Raw genomic sequence first — 14,626 nt, forward strand, 5'->3', positions numbered from 1 at the left:
TATAGGCACAAATTATCACAAACAGACGAATAAACTACATACATATAAACATATGATATTTATGATAATGGTAATGGTCAATGTAAAAATTTTGGTTCAGGCAGTACAGCTAAAGTAGAGAAATGCAAGTATGACAGGACCTACATGAAAGCAATCTTGTTTAACTTTATGCCTTGAATAATCCGGTGTTCTGAAACAAGGAGAGGGAATCAATTGAATATTTTCAATCGAACTGAAAGATATACCAAATTTGAAAAAAAAAAAATTATATGTGAACCACTGTGACCTTGTTTTTGTTTGCTTCGAGTATGCATCTATAGAACAATCATCCAATTGTATGATATCTTTGACGTCATAAAATTTAGCATCTATGTTTTGCATACCTTGAGCACAACTCCACTTAATTCTGAATGATATGTATAAATCTTCTTTCTGAGATATAACGCATGGTCTATATCAGAAATGTGTGTACAATTTCCAACATATATTAGCATGCTCAATGGACACACTTAAAGTTGCTGCTTGCTTGAAAAAATGTCCTCCTTGTAGCTTTAGCTAGCTTCAGCTTACAAAATCACTTGAAGGAATCTTTACTACTAATAACAGAAACTTCTGAAACTACCTCTTTATCCAGTTTGCTGCGTCAAACAGTTATCCTTCCTAAATGATTTTAATTTGTGTCTCATCAGTCCTTTGATTTCCAGTCAGAATAGCTTGAATGGCTGTATTCAGCAGTTTTGTACTTGAAGTTATCAAAAATATGAAAAATATGTTTTTTCTTTATGATGTGGACTTTTACATACTTCTTCTGTCCTCCTTGCTTAGATATTGATGAGTGTACTACAGACATGGACGACTGCCAACAGAATTGTCGAAACATTCCGGGTAGCTTTGAGTGCTTCTGCAACGATGGCTACAGAATTGACACTGCCAATCCAAACATGTGTCTTGGTAAGTGCAATTACGTTTTGCAGTTCTTCTTGTGGTCATTTGAAAGAACAAGGGGAATGATGCCTGGCGCTCAGATATCTGTTGTATCTTATTTGTTGAGGTCTTTCTCTCTATAGCCCTTCTTTCCCCATGAGTTTGTAAGAAAACAAAATGTAATTTAAAGCATCTTACACACACCCACTTACCCATACACACACAATTAAAACAAACATCTAGTTCAAGAAATTCAAATTTGATTGAAGTGTTATGACCAGGATTGAAAAGAAAATTTATCAGTACCAAAAGTACTGTACAGGTCTAAGTTACGAAATGTTTTCTATTAGACTAAGTACTTCAGGGCAAACAGATTTTGTGCCAACGCACATTCCCTATGTACTCCCCCCCCCCCCCCCCCCCAAAAAAAAAAAAAAAAAAAAAAGAATCACTATGAAGAAGTTTTGAAGAGTTAAAAAGATTTTTTTTGCCATGTGGCAGAGGAATTTTCTGCAGATGACAAACAGGAGGTAGAGTTTGCCAAACTGCTCCCATGACCATCTTTTGGGCGAATTGTTGAAACAACCCCCATCTCCCCCGAACCCTGGTTCTAGCCAGCTTTGTGACGAGTTCTGTATGTCCTACCTTTGTGTAGATGAGGATGAGTGTGCCCTGGGTATCAGCGGATGCCCACAGCAGTGCAACAACACAACTCCCGAGCAGAACCCAGACGGATTTGTCTGCTTCTGCTATGACGGTTTCATCGAGAACACCAATGGAGTGTGTGTCCGTAAGTTACATGTCGTTTTGTTATTAAAATCTTTCAGTTTTCCTGAACACCCAACCTAAGCAGAAACAATGCATCTTGAGTAATTGTGATGGGCAAATCCTAGATATCTGAAAAGGTGATTAGGGAACACCACATTCTGGAATTCACATTTAAATTCAGATATCCTCAAAACAAATCATTGCTAGAACTTATTCTATTAATTTCAGCTGAATTTTTCTAACGCACTGCAAACTTAAAGAGATCGATCATAAATATGCAATATGAAAATGTCTAAGACTCTGCTTTGAATTTAAATGTGGAAGAAGCATGTATGATTTTAAAAGCTCTGATTGGATTTGATATCATTATGAATTCTGCTTTGATTGTCCCTGGTTCCCTGGTACAAATATATCTCAATGAGCTGACTCCAATTTTGTAATCTCTCACAGCGGAAACCACCTGCATCACTACAGTCTGTAACAACGCAGACTGCATCAATCTGAACGGGATGGAGATGTGTGTCTGTAGCTCTGGCTACCGCCTCAATGCCTCCGACATCACTACGTGCATTGGTGAGATGGAATACATGCTGCTCAGTCCTGAAAATCATTTACCAAATTTTTCAATTTTCTTAATTTTGATGTTCATACAGTGATCTCTTATTTAGGTTGAGTTTTAATTATGTTTATGATGATACTATTTTTTTTTTTTAAGTCCAAAAGACATGAAGAGGCACTTTGGTATAGTGGATAAGACTCATGACTTTCAAACTGAAGTCCCCAGTTCACGTCCTACTTTGGTGCTCTCATTCTTGGACAAGATATTTTTATCCCATAAGTATCCTCTCAACCCAGGTGTAAAAGTGGCCATAGTTTTTGTCTCGCCCACCGGAGGTGAAGGCGAGACTAAGGGATCCAAATGGCGTCCGTCCGTCGTCCGTCCGTCGTCCGTCCGTCGTCCGTCACAAATGAAATGTTAAAGTTTACCTGCAAGACTCTCTTATGATGCATAACTTGGCAACTGTTACAGCAATGGCAGCCACACTTGGGTGATAGAAGCACTAGGGGTATCTTCATGTTATGGTGTTGTTGGAGGTCATGTGATGATGTCCAAGGTCATTTGAGGTCATATATTAAAGAGTATGTGCAAGACTCTCTTTTCTATTTTGAAGTTTACCTGCAAGACTCTCTTTTGACAAATAACTTCACATAAGTTGCTTAGATTACAACCTAACTTGGGTCATAGATGCACTGGGGGTACCTTCATGTTATGGTGCCGTTGGAGGTCACAGGATAAGGTCAAAGGTCATTTGAGGTCATACGTTAAAGTTTACTTGCAAGACTCTCTTATCACACGTAACTCAGCACATGTTGCTACAATGGCAATCAAACTTTGGTGATGGTAAATGTCTCTTGGGAAGTTGAAGGTAACCACAAGGTCAAAGGTCATAAGCAGGTCAATTAACTTCTGGGAGTTATAAAAAATATTAATTCCTTGTACGCGAATGGGTGAGACACAATTTGGCGATTGCCTTGTTTGAAGAATGTGACAGTTTTCTTCTTCAAAAATTGAAAAAAGGTGCCATATTATTTCCTTTCTTGTTTCAAATAAACTGTCAATGTCTGCTGTTGTCATGCGAGTCAAAATATTGCTGTTAAAAACTAACAGACATTTCGAGATGACAACAAATATCTGATCATTGTCCCTGTCTTAATATGTACTCTCAGATATTGACGAGTGTACGGATGTGGAGTTCCCTGATATGTGTGACCAGAACTGCACCAACACCATCGGTGGTTACAACTGCTCCTGTAACTCGGGCTACTCCCTCAACAGTGATGGCAGGACGTGCAGTGGTTAGTTATGTGCTTTATTCCTGAAATCATCTTCTTTTTCTTTTCTTTTCTTTTTTTGTCTTCAGATATGTGCATGTCGACAGGGGTATAACGTTTTCTATGAGCAGTGCTCATTATCTACATGTGTGTTCTAATCGCACTGTCGTTGTTTCCATAGTTAATTGTTAGCTTGCTAATTCTATACAGTTGTTCATTCTATCTGCATGGTGATGATGATGATGATGCCAGGGGGAGTATCATCTTTGTCAAAATAGTTATAATAAGCATTATCATTATCATCACCAACATCATTATTATGATTGATATTTCTCTTCGTCATACTTGTGTCTTAACATAATTTTTGTCACTCTTTGTCTTGTGATTTCAACTATTTCAACTATTTCATGTGCAATTACTATAGAGGTAGAATTAGAGTGGTACAATGTTTCAATTATTTTTGCCGTATTATATTGCTGTTCATGGAAAAGCACAGAATTTAATGATTCCAGGTCGAAGGTGAATTTTTTGAAATAGTCGAAATAACTTTTTGGAGTAATGCATTAGCCGGTTTAGAGCTACATGTAGTCCCACATTGAGTCATCTAGGCTAGACTTGATGTAAGATAGGGGGCTAATTGACAAAATCAGATGCCTCCATAAAAATGAATGTTAAAGAGAAATGGCAACTGATGAATGCTTCACTAACCTTGTCACACTTGCAGACATCAATGAGTGTCTTGATGGGAGCAACACTTGTGACGCTGTGTCCGAGGTCTGCATGAACACTGACGGTTCTTTCTCCTGCATGTGTCGGACGGGCTTTGTGCAGAACGGATCGGTCTGTCAAGGTACGATGGTACACAAAACTCAGTAAAGCTGTATAATGTATTTGATATGCATCACAGGTGCAGCTGTAATATGTGGTTTCGATGACATAAGGCGTGTTGTGTTAGTTTTCATTGCTGATCACATGCTGTATGCAGACCTCCCAACCATACTATTTGGAGGAAAGAGTCTTGAATTTTGACCATTCCCAGCTCTTGTTTCAACACGAATGTCCTATTTTTCTGGATAATTTTACTGCACACTCCTAAGAGAACTGCTCTTTCTTTCCTGCTTTTGAGCCAAATCATCCTATTTTTCAGTCAGTGTATGGTATCCCTAAATCATACAACACCCACTCTTTCCTCAAGTGGTGCATTTGAGTGAATGCTTAATGTATGCATTAGAGCACCCCTCACTATTACTACAATTTCCACATGCAAACATGGGCCACAAATTCATCCCAAAATTCATCCCATATTTTTTTTTATTGGCATTTACTCAAATTTCTGCCTCTTCCTCTCTCCCATTTTTTGTTTTTGTTTTGTTTTCATCTTATACAGATGTGAACGAATGTGAAACTCAAGGCGTCTGTGGCACGAATGCTGTTTGCACAAATACAGCAGGGAGCTACATGTGCGCCTGTCAGGCCGGTTTTGATGGGGATGGTCTCACCTGTTTTGGTAAGAAAGCACCCCAAGTTGCTATTCTTTACGTTACCCCCTCTTTATTCATTTATTCATTCATTCATTATTATTGTAATGAGTGTAACTATAAAAGCTTGCGTCGATACTTTACCTACAAATGCAGTGTCTTTCCTACTGCAAGCCAGTCTCACAGGAAACGCATGTGCTCTACCTCAAATTACAGGCATAGAGATGACACAGTTATTCTGAATGTGGCCTCTGAAAAGCCCATTTTTCCCAACTTTAGCCAAGAATCAACTTGGAACATAAGTAGGCCCCCTACTGTGTGTGGACAATTAAAGGGAAATATGTCACAAGTGCAAAATGTGATCTATCTCAGCATTCTTGTAGACTTTTTTTTAAAACAGTTGATGTTGCAATTATGCAAAGTAGATATTTGTGATGACATAATTATGTAATACTTTTTTGTATGTTCAGTGAAAGTTACATTCTCTGTAAATTATAACCACTGACATTCATCTCAAAATAGCTCCTTTCAAAAATTGAAAAAAAGAAAAAGAAGCATATAAATGTAGATGCATACATGAATCTAACAAATAGGAAAATTAGATGTGTTTTGGTTCTCAGTTTTAGCAGTTTTCATGATTCCATTCCATTAAAAAAGTGAAAGTTTTTATAACTTGCAAGACTTTTACATGTATAATAATAGTATTACCATGACTGGTCCATTGTTTACATTTTTCTTTGTGTCCATGGCCTTTACCATAGGTATTTTAATGAAAAGTTTTGTCATATCTTGTAGATTTGCATTAAAATTGACTATGGGTATGTCTATACTTTGCTTCATGTTTTTCACAGCTTCATTGTTTAAAAGTTGTTTTTTTGGTTTGTTGGTTTCTTTTTGATATGTGCAGATGTGGATGAGTGTTCCAATGGGAACGACTGCCATGAAAACGCCCTCTGCACCAACAGAGTGGGCTCATACAATTGCTCGTGCTTGAGTGGTTACCAAGGCAACGGGACTTTCTGTGAGAGTGAGTATAAACAGAGGAGGATGTTTATGAGGATATTTACACCGAGCAGGAATATAATGCTGAACTTTGATATGCTGGCTGTTGTTTGGGATAAATTTAAAAAAAAAAGAAGAAAAAAACACTTTCCCCTTTTGCTTGTAGAACAAAATCACATTGCTCTTGAGCAGTACACAATCTGCTCAGAAAATGCAGCATTGTACCTTCTAATCTACATGACTTAATTGTTTGTAGATCACCTCATTTGGTGTTGAAATGATGAACAGGAGACACTTTTAGCATCACTTTGAATAAAACAAAATGACACAAATTATAAGGAAAAGAATCATTTGCACAAAGCAATTTTGAATATCTCATATTAATGTACATTAGTTTTTTCTTTTATGTAAATATCTGTTGAACAGCATTATTTTCTCAGCGTTTGTCATCGGTGTAACACCTGTGTTTGGCTTGTGCTCTGTCTCTCCAGACATCGATGAGTGTGTCAACGACACGGTGTGTACACCTCCGGCCTTCTGTGTCGACACCCAGGGGAGCTTCAGGTGTGACTGCCCCAGCGGCTACAATTCAATAGGGACGTCGTGTACAGGTGAGTGAGGGGAAAGGGCAGCGTAAGCTTTCTACTTACCTGAGAGGCTTGAGGAACGTTTGGATGTGTCTTCGTCCAGAATGAAATGTTTCCAGAATAAAGAAACTGGTCATATTTCTCCTGCAGGTGCTGCTGGCTAAGGTTTTTCTTTTTCTTTTTCGTTTCTTTTTTGTATTGGAAATGAACTTACAAGCTCATAAATTTTGTGCTCTCTTCCATATTTTTCATCAAGGTGTCTATCTATTGGTAGAAAAAAAAAGTATAAGCAGTGTTAATTCAAATAAATGATCCGTGATTATGATTAATCATAGGACCTACTCCTTTTCTTTCTGAAGAAGTTTCGTTCCACAGCACGTGCCACAACTTAAAAAAGTGCTGATTGTTTCAAATTGGAAAGAAAAAACAAACAAACTAGAATCTGTTCATTTTTTGTATGGCTGGTTTAATTTGTGAAAGAACTCAAAGTATGGGGTGACTGGATTTAGTTGTCTCACTGTTCCTGTATATGAAGTCCAGGTATGCTACTTTTATCTTTATCAATTTTTGTATAAATTTAGTACATTGATATTCAAACAAGCAGTTCCAGGCAGCCAAGTTTGTTGCAAGCAGTCCATTCTGTGTAGGTCAAAGGTTACTCCCAATGTTATCCTTGTCTTCCCCCCAGATATCAATGAGTGTACTCTGTCTCTGAATGACACTATGAGGCACGACTGTGATGCCAATGCTCTGTGTACCAACCAGCCCGGCAACTACAGTTGTGCCTGTTTGACGGGCTATGCAGGCGATGGATTCCAGTGCCAAGGTACAAGAAAATTTTTTCCCTTTTTTTCCCCCTTTGAATGGTCAGTGTTGGTCCATGTTGTGGGAAAAAGATATGCAGTAGACTTTCATGTCTTTCTTCGCTGACAAATACTCCTACAGCTCACAGCAACGTTTATGATTGAAATAATGAGTAGATTTTGTTCCAAATGTCATTTTGCCCACTCCTCTGTTTTTTTATTTCTCATTTTTTTGTTTGTCTGTTTGTTTGTTTTGGGGTTTGTTTGTTTTTTTTTTTGGGGGGGGGAGGGTGAGGTTAGTTTTGTTTTGTTTTGTTTGGAATTGTTTTAAACATTCTGCTACATAGCACAAACCACAACAAAAGTTATTTACTCTTCCATCAATGTCTGACCAAAAAATACTTGTAGACACATGTACCTGATGAGACTGAGTAGTAAAATCTGTGAAAAAAAAAAGAATTTTTGAGTGCGTCAAATATAGTTTCATTATGATTCTGTGTGTTCAGTACCTGTCCATTTTAGAATCTATTTCGTTCTTACATGACACAGATATCGACGAATGCAACTCCACCAATGTGTGTGTAGCCAACTCGCAGTGCACCAACCTCCAGGGGTCTTACGTGTGCTCCTGCAGTGACGGTTACCGTGGCGACGGTCGCGTCGAGTGCACGGACATCAACGAGTGCGAGGAGCAGCCGAACATTTGCGGCAGCAACGAGATCTGCAACAACACCGCAGGGAGTTACAGCTGCATGTGTGAGGCCGGCTACACATCCAACGGAACAGACTGCATAGGTCAGATTTGATTTTGGCTGATAGATAGGTCTGGGCCCGGTTTTATCAAAAGATAAAATCAATTTTAAATGTCCTTACCATACAGGTTGCCGTAGACTTACAGTTGAACTCAACTTTAAAATCAATTTTAACTCTTCATAAAACAGGGCCCTGAAGCTTTAGTCTATGACCCCTACCCCCAACTCATTTTTGTGTGTGTGTGTTTTTTCATTACTTAAGAAAGTGCTGTGCTAACAGGAAATTCTTCCCCTCCCCCAGTAAATGATATCAGTGAAGCTACACATCACATACTTTATAAGCTGTTATTTTCGCGTACAGATATTTTCGCAAATGAGGTCACGGACATTTTCGCGAGTTGTTGTTTTCGCGATGTGACAACGAGGCTATCATAAGTGCCCTGTTAGCATAGTGTACAGCGACATTTACACATGTTGTTAAATTCGTAGTCCACCAGTGATTCGCAAAATTCGCGAAAATTAAACCCTCGCGAAAATAACAGCGTATACAGTAGTACTCTAATTTGTATGAAACATATTCATCATATGAAGAGGCATTCATGTACAATAATACGTGTGAATAGGACATACTGATATTGAATGTTTAGATTGTTGTTGGTTCAATTAAACCGCCTTAGGAAGGTATTATGTAACTCAGAACAGCAGAAGAAAAGAAAAAGGAGAAAAGATCATCGAGAGTTGTTTTTTGGTATGATGGGAAAAATGTGTTTCAATTCCATGCAGACATTGATGAGTGTTCAGACGGAGCCCTGAATGACTGTGATCCGCTGGCAGTGTGTACCAACACCCTGGGCAGCTACTATTGCACCTGCCAGGCTGGGTTTATCAGCCTGGAGGAGCCCTATGGAAGGCAGTGCAACGGTGAGTAGGTTTTTAATACTTGAGCCATTCTCCACCCTTCCCCCTACCCATCCCCTCCCTTCCCTTCCCCCATTCCTACCACCCCCCATTCCTCTTGAAGTAGTTGCGGTTAGATATATTTGCAGCGGCCATTGAAGGGGCACTTGAACTCGATCAACCCTATGACCGACTGCTGTATGGTCGGAGCTATCTTTGATAAGGACTATGCTGTAAGGTCCATTTTAGTGTGATTGCACTACTGCCACTTTTGAAGCAAGTACTTCACCCAGCATCCTTACAATTGAAAGTCTGCCTAGTTTTCCTGCGGAGTGACAATAATTGCTCCTCCTTTAACAGGGATGTGAGAGTGCAGAGCTAAATCTGATGTCAGACTTATTTTACTTTACTCAAAACTCAGAATTTCTTTCTTTTTTTTCTTTTTTCTTTTTTCTTTTTTGCTATTCAAATGCATTGAAATGTTCACAGTTAAATGCACTGCAGAACCGACTGCTTTTCAGAAGTTTCAGATTTGTACATTTTTTTTTTCTGCAATTTTTCTCACACCCCTGCATTACAATCCTTGCAGTTTTCAGACAAACCATCAAAAATTCTATTACTCTGCCTACTTTCTGGTTGAAATTACCAATAGCTAAACCCGTTGAGGACGGGCTGATATTGCTACGACACACATTTTCCATAGACACCTGCCCTAGTTTACTCGGAACTCATCTTCAACGGGTTAATCGTGATTCACATCTCGCTCTCTCTCTTCCTACAACCCTGCAGACATTGATGAATGCACTCTTGGTATCAGCACCTGTGACCCGGTGACTGAGGAGTGCTTCAACACCTTTGGTGCCTTTACCTGCTTCTGTGCCACTGGCTACCAGATCACCAATGGGCAATGTCAAGGTAAAAAAAAAAGAAATCATGACCCACCTATCCACCCTCTCCACCACCCCCCCCCCCAAAAAAAAAAAAATAAATAAATAGATAAATAAAAATACTTGTAAATGAATATCTGAAAAGATAGATACATATATATATAGCCATTGCACCATAACTCTATCTCTCCCTCAAGGGATTGAAGAAATTGTGATCTACAAGTACCTACCCATCCACCCCCAAAAGTGTAAATGAATACATGAAAAGATGAATAGATATGTACTGTATATGACCAATGATGCCTGTTGCTGTTGTACCCTAAGCAATTTTGGAGGGGAGGGGGAACTGAAAAAAAAAATAAAATGATGCAAACTTAGTGTGTCCTTTCATCCATTCTTGATAGCTGAGCAGTTTTCAAGACTTGAGAGTCCAGAAGTGGTCAAAATTATTCTGTGTGGGAATATAAAGCCAACTAAGCCGCTTAATATTTTATGTGATTGTGCTGTTTTTATGGATTGTTGTCATATAGCAATATATAGGACCAGTTTAGGCCTGTCTTATACCAGCATGAATTTACCAATCTTTTTGTATCTCTCTCTTCCTGTGCTACCACCACCGCCTGTCTCCAGACATTGACGAGTGCCTTGACGACCCATGCGCTGACCAAGCAAACACGAGATGCGTGAATCTTCCAGCCTCCTACGAGTGTGTGTGCAGGACAGGTTTTTACCGGGTTGGCTCAGATTGCCTGGGTAAGAACTCTTTTGGCTGGCAGACAATTTGGGCAATTTCAAACCAGAATTTGTGTTTTAAAAAGTGATATTTAGTGAAAATTTGAGCCAAAGTCAAGTGGTGATTTACTAGGCCATGTTATCATAGCTTTCTCCAATATGAATAAAAAGTGACTGAGGCTAGTTTTCCCATTTATTTTTTTCAGAATGTGTAAACAGAAATTTCTCAAAACTTTTGTAGCTTTTGCCATATTTGAATGAACCTTGCACCGTTCTGTTTGTATGTACTTTTTAATATCTATCTAAATTCAATGTGAACATGGAGTAGAGATTCACTTTCAGCTTCCAGGAGAAAAAGGACTTCCGATGAGTGTGTTCTGTAATACAAATAAGACAACATATCCCTTTCCTTTGCCAGAAGAAACATCATAATAAATTGGCACAAATCTTATCCCCTCACTGTACAGTGGCCAAGTCTATGGTGCTGACTGCAGTCTTTGAGGGTATTGCTGGTTTGACGGTGTTGGACCAGTTCTTCGACTACCAAGATTTCAGCTCCTACATTCCACAGCTTGAAACAGATGTGAGTATGCTAGTGACACTCCTCCTCCTCTGCCTCTTTCCTCTCCTCTCCCTCATACTCTCCTTTCTCCTCCTCCTCCTCCTCCTCCTCCTCCTCCTCTCCCTGTTATTCCTCCTCCTCCTCCTCCTTCTACTTCTTCACCTCCTCTTTGCCCTCCTTCTCCTTCTCCTCCTTCTCCTGCTCCTCCTCCTCCTCCTCCTCCTCCTCCTCCTCCTCCTCCTCCTCCTCCTCCTGGATCATCCTCCTCCTCCTCCTCCTCTCCCTGTTATTCCTCCTCCTCCTCCTTCTACTTCTTCACATCCTCTTTGCCCTCCTTCTACTGCTCCTCCTCTTTCTTCTCTTCCTACAACTTCTCTGCCTCTTTCCCCTCCTGCTACTGCTCCTCTTTCTCATCCTCCTCCTTTTCCTCCTCGTCCTTCTCTGCCTCCTCCTCTTGGTACTTCTTGTCTTTCTCCTTCTTCTCGTTTTTTGTTTTCTTGTTATCCTCTTCCTAGTTTTCCTTCTCCTCCTTTTACCCCTTCTTGTCAACCTCCTCTCCACCTTCTTCTACTTAGCCTCCATTTCCACCTCCTTCTCCTCCTCCACCTCCATCTACTCCTCAGCCTCTTTATCCTCAACCTCTTCTTCATTTTCCTCCTTTCTTCCTACTGTGTTATTATCAAAATCATTGTGATCATCATCATTATTACCATTAGCATTGTATTTCCTCATTCCTATAAGATATGTTGCCCTCTCAGGAAAACACAACCTCTCTTTAATACACACATAAACCCGTTGAGGACGGGCTTTGCTGCAACACACATTTCCCATTGACACTTGCCTGAATATATGTGACCGGCGACAACGGTTTCAGGCAAAAGTCGGGAATATTGAAAATTCATTTTTTCACTGAATCATATTGCCCGTTTCTTAAGCTTTGCATTGATATAAAACACTTGTATTCTTCGGCACCATAAGTGGGCATAGAAAGAGAAATAAAATGCACTTTTTAAGTTGTCAGCCTGACAATATTGCGAGAAAACAGGCTTTGAAGATTCACCTCTTTCTCAAAGACAATGTCCGAGCAGCGATGCGAGGGGAGAATCACCCATCCGTATGATGGTGCCAATCGATGTTAAGCTCCGCCTCTAGCAACCACATTGCCTTCTGATTGGCTCACTGAGAGAGTCAAATTTCCCGGGCACCTTCCTCGGAGCTCAGCGTATGGAGCCGAAAAACAATGCGTTTCGCTCAGGTTTGTTTACCAGTACGTCTTTCAAGATGGCGAATACGATAATTGCACATATGGTGTACATGTACATATGTACAACTGTATGGCGCATGCATTACGCAATGGCATCCACACGCCATGACCCTGTGCATGTAACAGGAGCGGTGGCGAATCCACACATTTACAAATCGCGTTTTCATTGTGGTTAATTTGTCTTTATCATTGGCGACCCTTCAGAAGGCAGACAATTGCTAGTGCTGGCAAGGGTCACGCTTCCTGTTTGTTTTGCTTTTACAAGACATGCATATGTTGCTGTGTTCGGTGGTGCTAATTAAATTAAAACAAACAAACAAACAAACACGACTCGTTAGTTTGGTGTGAACTTTACGTGTAGTATTTGAATAGAATTGGTCACATGTGACCGCTCCTTTCCTCTCATCTACCTTCCATTGAGTCAGTCTGCTGTCATATTTTTTACTACATGTACAAGTAGACAAATTTGAGAATATTTAGATTTATTTTCACACGATTATGTCATACTAAATGATTTTTGTTTCACTTCCGTTGTCTAACATTGCGGTAGAATAGTTTGGATAGAAAGCCAAATGAAGAGCACGCACTACAGAGCGAGCGTGTATATAAACCACTATAGCAAGAACAATAGAGCATGTAATCGTGCACGCGTGGACAAAGCATTCCCCAAACGCTGCAACTGGTGTCTCCGAAAGCCGAATTATGTAAATGTATGCGACGCACCAGCCAATCGCATGCAAGAACCTGCGCCGTAGCAACACTGGGGATATTGGCGCGGCGTTCGAAAGAAGCTCGAAACTGACGAGTGCGATCCAACATAGGGTGCTTAAAATTCCATTTTCGATAGGAAAAACTTTAGTCTTATGCTATGAAATTTAGTGTAGATGTAGAAAACATATCAAAGATTCGATTTTTGCAAAAAACCTAAATCGACAAAAATAATGGTCAAAATCTTTGTACCCCGCCTAGGAGGGAATTTACTCTTGCGACTTTTGCCTGAAACCGTTGTCGCGGGTTACATATACACTCAGGGCTAGTCTTTAACGGGTTAAACGTTAATTTGCTTGGCTTTACTTCACTACCAGGTGGACGCACTCTTCCAGACAAGCGTCCTCGTCAACTACACCTCAGTCTCCGTCCTCTCCTCCAGCCTCCTCCCCACGGGGGTCGAGGTGGTCTTCACCGTCGACTTCCTCCCCACGGCGAACCCCGTCGGCGACGAGATCGCGGCTGCCTTCCTGGCGGGCCTCCAAGGGAGGGACGGAGATATCCTGCTGCCAAACAACGTCGTCCTGAGGACGTCGGTCTTTGCTGGCGAACCAGGTGGGTAATCATGCTGGAAAGTTACAATATATATATACATTGGAACCTCATTATCACAAGCACAGATATAGCGAGATTCCTGATTTTACAAGGTAATTTAACACATCCCTATTCCTTTTTGTTTTTGTTTTTATGCCCAATACAATGAGATATCGGGTGTTAATGAGGAAAATTCCTGTGGTCCCAAACAGCTTGTTATAATGAAGTTGGTATGTAGTGGGTCTGATGAGAAGTTCTTTTTTTTTTTTAGGTAGATCTTGAATATGAATTCTCTTTAAGATCTGCTATAAAGAGAATGCCTGTTATATCCTAATGAATAGAATTCAACAGAGTTTAACTCGATTGTATCAACTGGACTGGATATTGATGTAGATCGAAAAGAAGAGGTAGGACACATATTTTTGTGATATAATTTTGCAGGACATCAACCACAGACTCTGACATGACGATTAAACCCATTTAGGCTAAGCTGATTTTGCTCTAGCATGCATTTCCCATAGATACCTGCCTGAGTATACACGTGAGTAGTCTTCAATGGGTTAATATATTATTGTGTATAAAGCATCATTGGACTGTCATGGCATGATTACATAATGTCAGTGATACCGATTGAATTGACCCTCCGTGAAGGAATGATTTACAACACAGTTTTCTCCCCTTTTGCCCACAGTTATGGATCCGTGCTTTGAGCAGACAGATAACTGCACTTCGAATGCTGACTGCATCTTCCTCGGGAGCTCCGGGAACTACACATGCGAGTGCATGGATGGCTACATGGGAGACGGGTTCACAAATTGCACTGGTCAGTTGTTTG

General features: G+C 40.1%; 1 protein-coding gene across 1 annotated transcript in view; it reads left to right on the forward strand.

Moving 5' to 3' along the window:
* Window positions 1-14,626, forward strand: part of LOC139714301 (uncharacterized) — a 66,524-nt gene that overhangs the window by 43,969 nt on the left and 7,929 nt on the right. The window contains exons 37-52 of the mRNA XM_071626016.1: window positions 826-951; window positions 1,580-1,714; window positions 2,143-2,265; window positions 3,421-3,549; window positions 4,250-4,375; window positions 4,913-5,032; window positions 5,911-6,030; window positions 6,497-6,616; window positions 7,281-7,418; window positions 7,945-8,190; window positions 8,931-9,068; window positions 9,834-9,959; window positions 10,562-10,684; window positions 11,131-11,246; window positions 13,575-13,812; window positions 14,483-14,614. Of these exons, the coding sequence (XP_071482117.1) occupies window positions 826-951; window positions 1,580-1,714; window positions 2,143-2,265; window positions 3,421-3,549; window positions 4,250-4,375; window positions 4,913-5,032; window positions 5,911-6,030; window positions 6,497-6,616; window positions 7,281-7,418; window positions 7,945-8,190; window positions 8,931-9,068; window positions 9,834-9,959; window positions 10,562-10,684; window positions 11,131-11,246; window positions 13,575-13,812; window positions 14,483-14,614 (2,256 nt within the window). The remainder of the gene's footprint in view (window positions 1-825; window positions 952-1,579; window positions 1,715-2,142; window positions 2,266-3,420; window positions 3,550-4,249; window positions 4,376-4,912; window positions 5,033-5,910; window positions 6,031-6,496; window positions 6,617-7,280; window positions 7,419-7,944; window positions 8,191-8,930; window positions 9,069-9,833; window positions 9,960-10,561; window positions 10,685-11,130; window positions 11,247-13,574; window positions 13,813-14,482; window positions 14,615-14,626) is intronic.

Source organism: Diadema antillarum, unplaced genomic scaffold, assembly GCF_040938485.1.
Source record: "Diadema antillarum isolate AM-2024a unplaced genomic scaffold, OU_Dant_1.0 seq00002227_RagTag, whole genome shotgun sequence".
Taxonomy (NCBI): Eukaryota; Metazoa; Echinodermata; class Echinoidea; order Diadematoida; family Diadematidae; genus Diadema; species Diadema antillarum.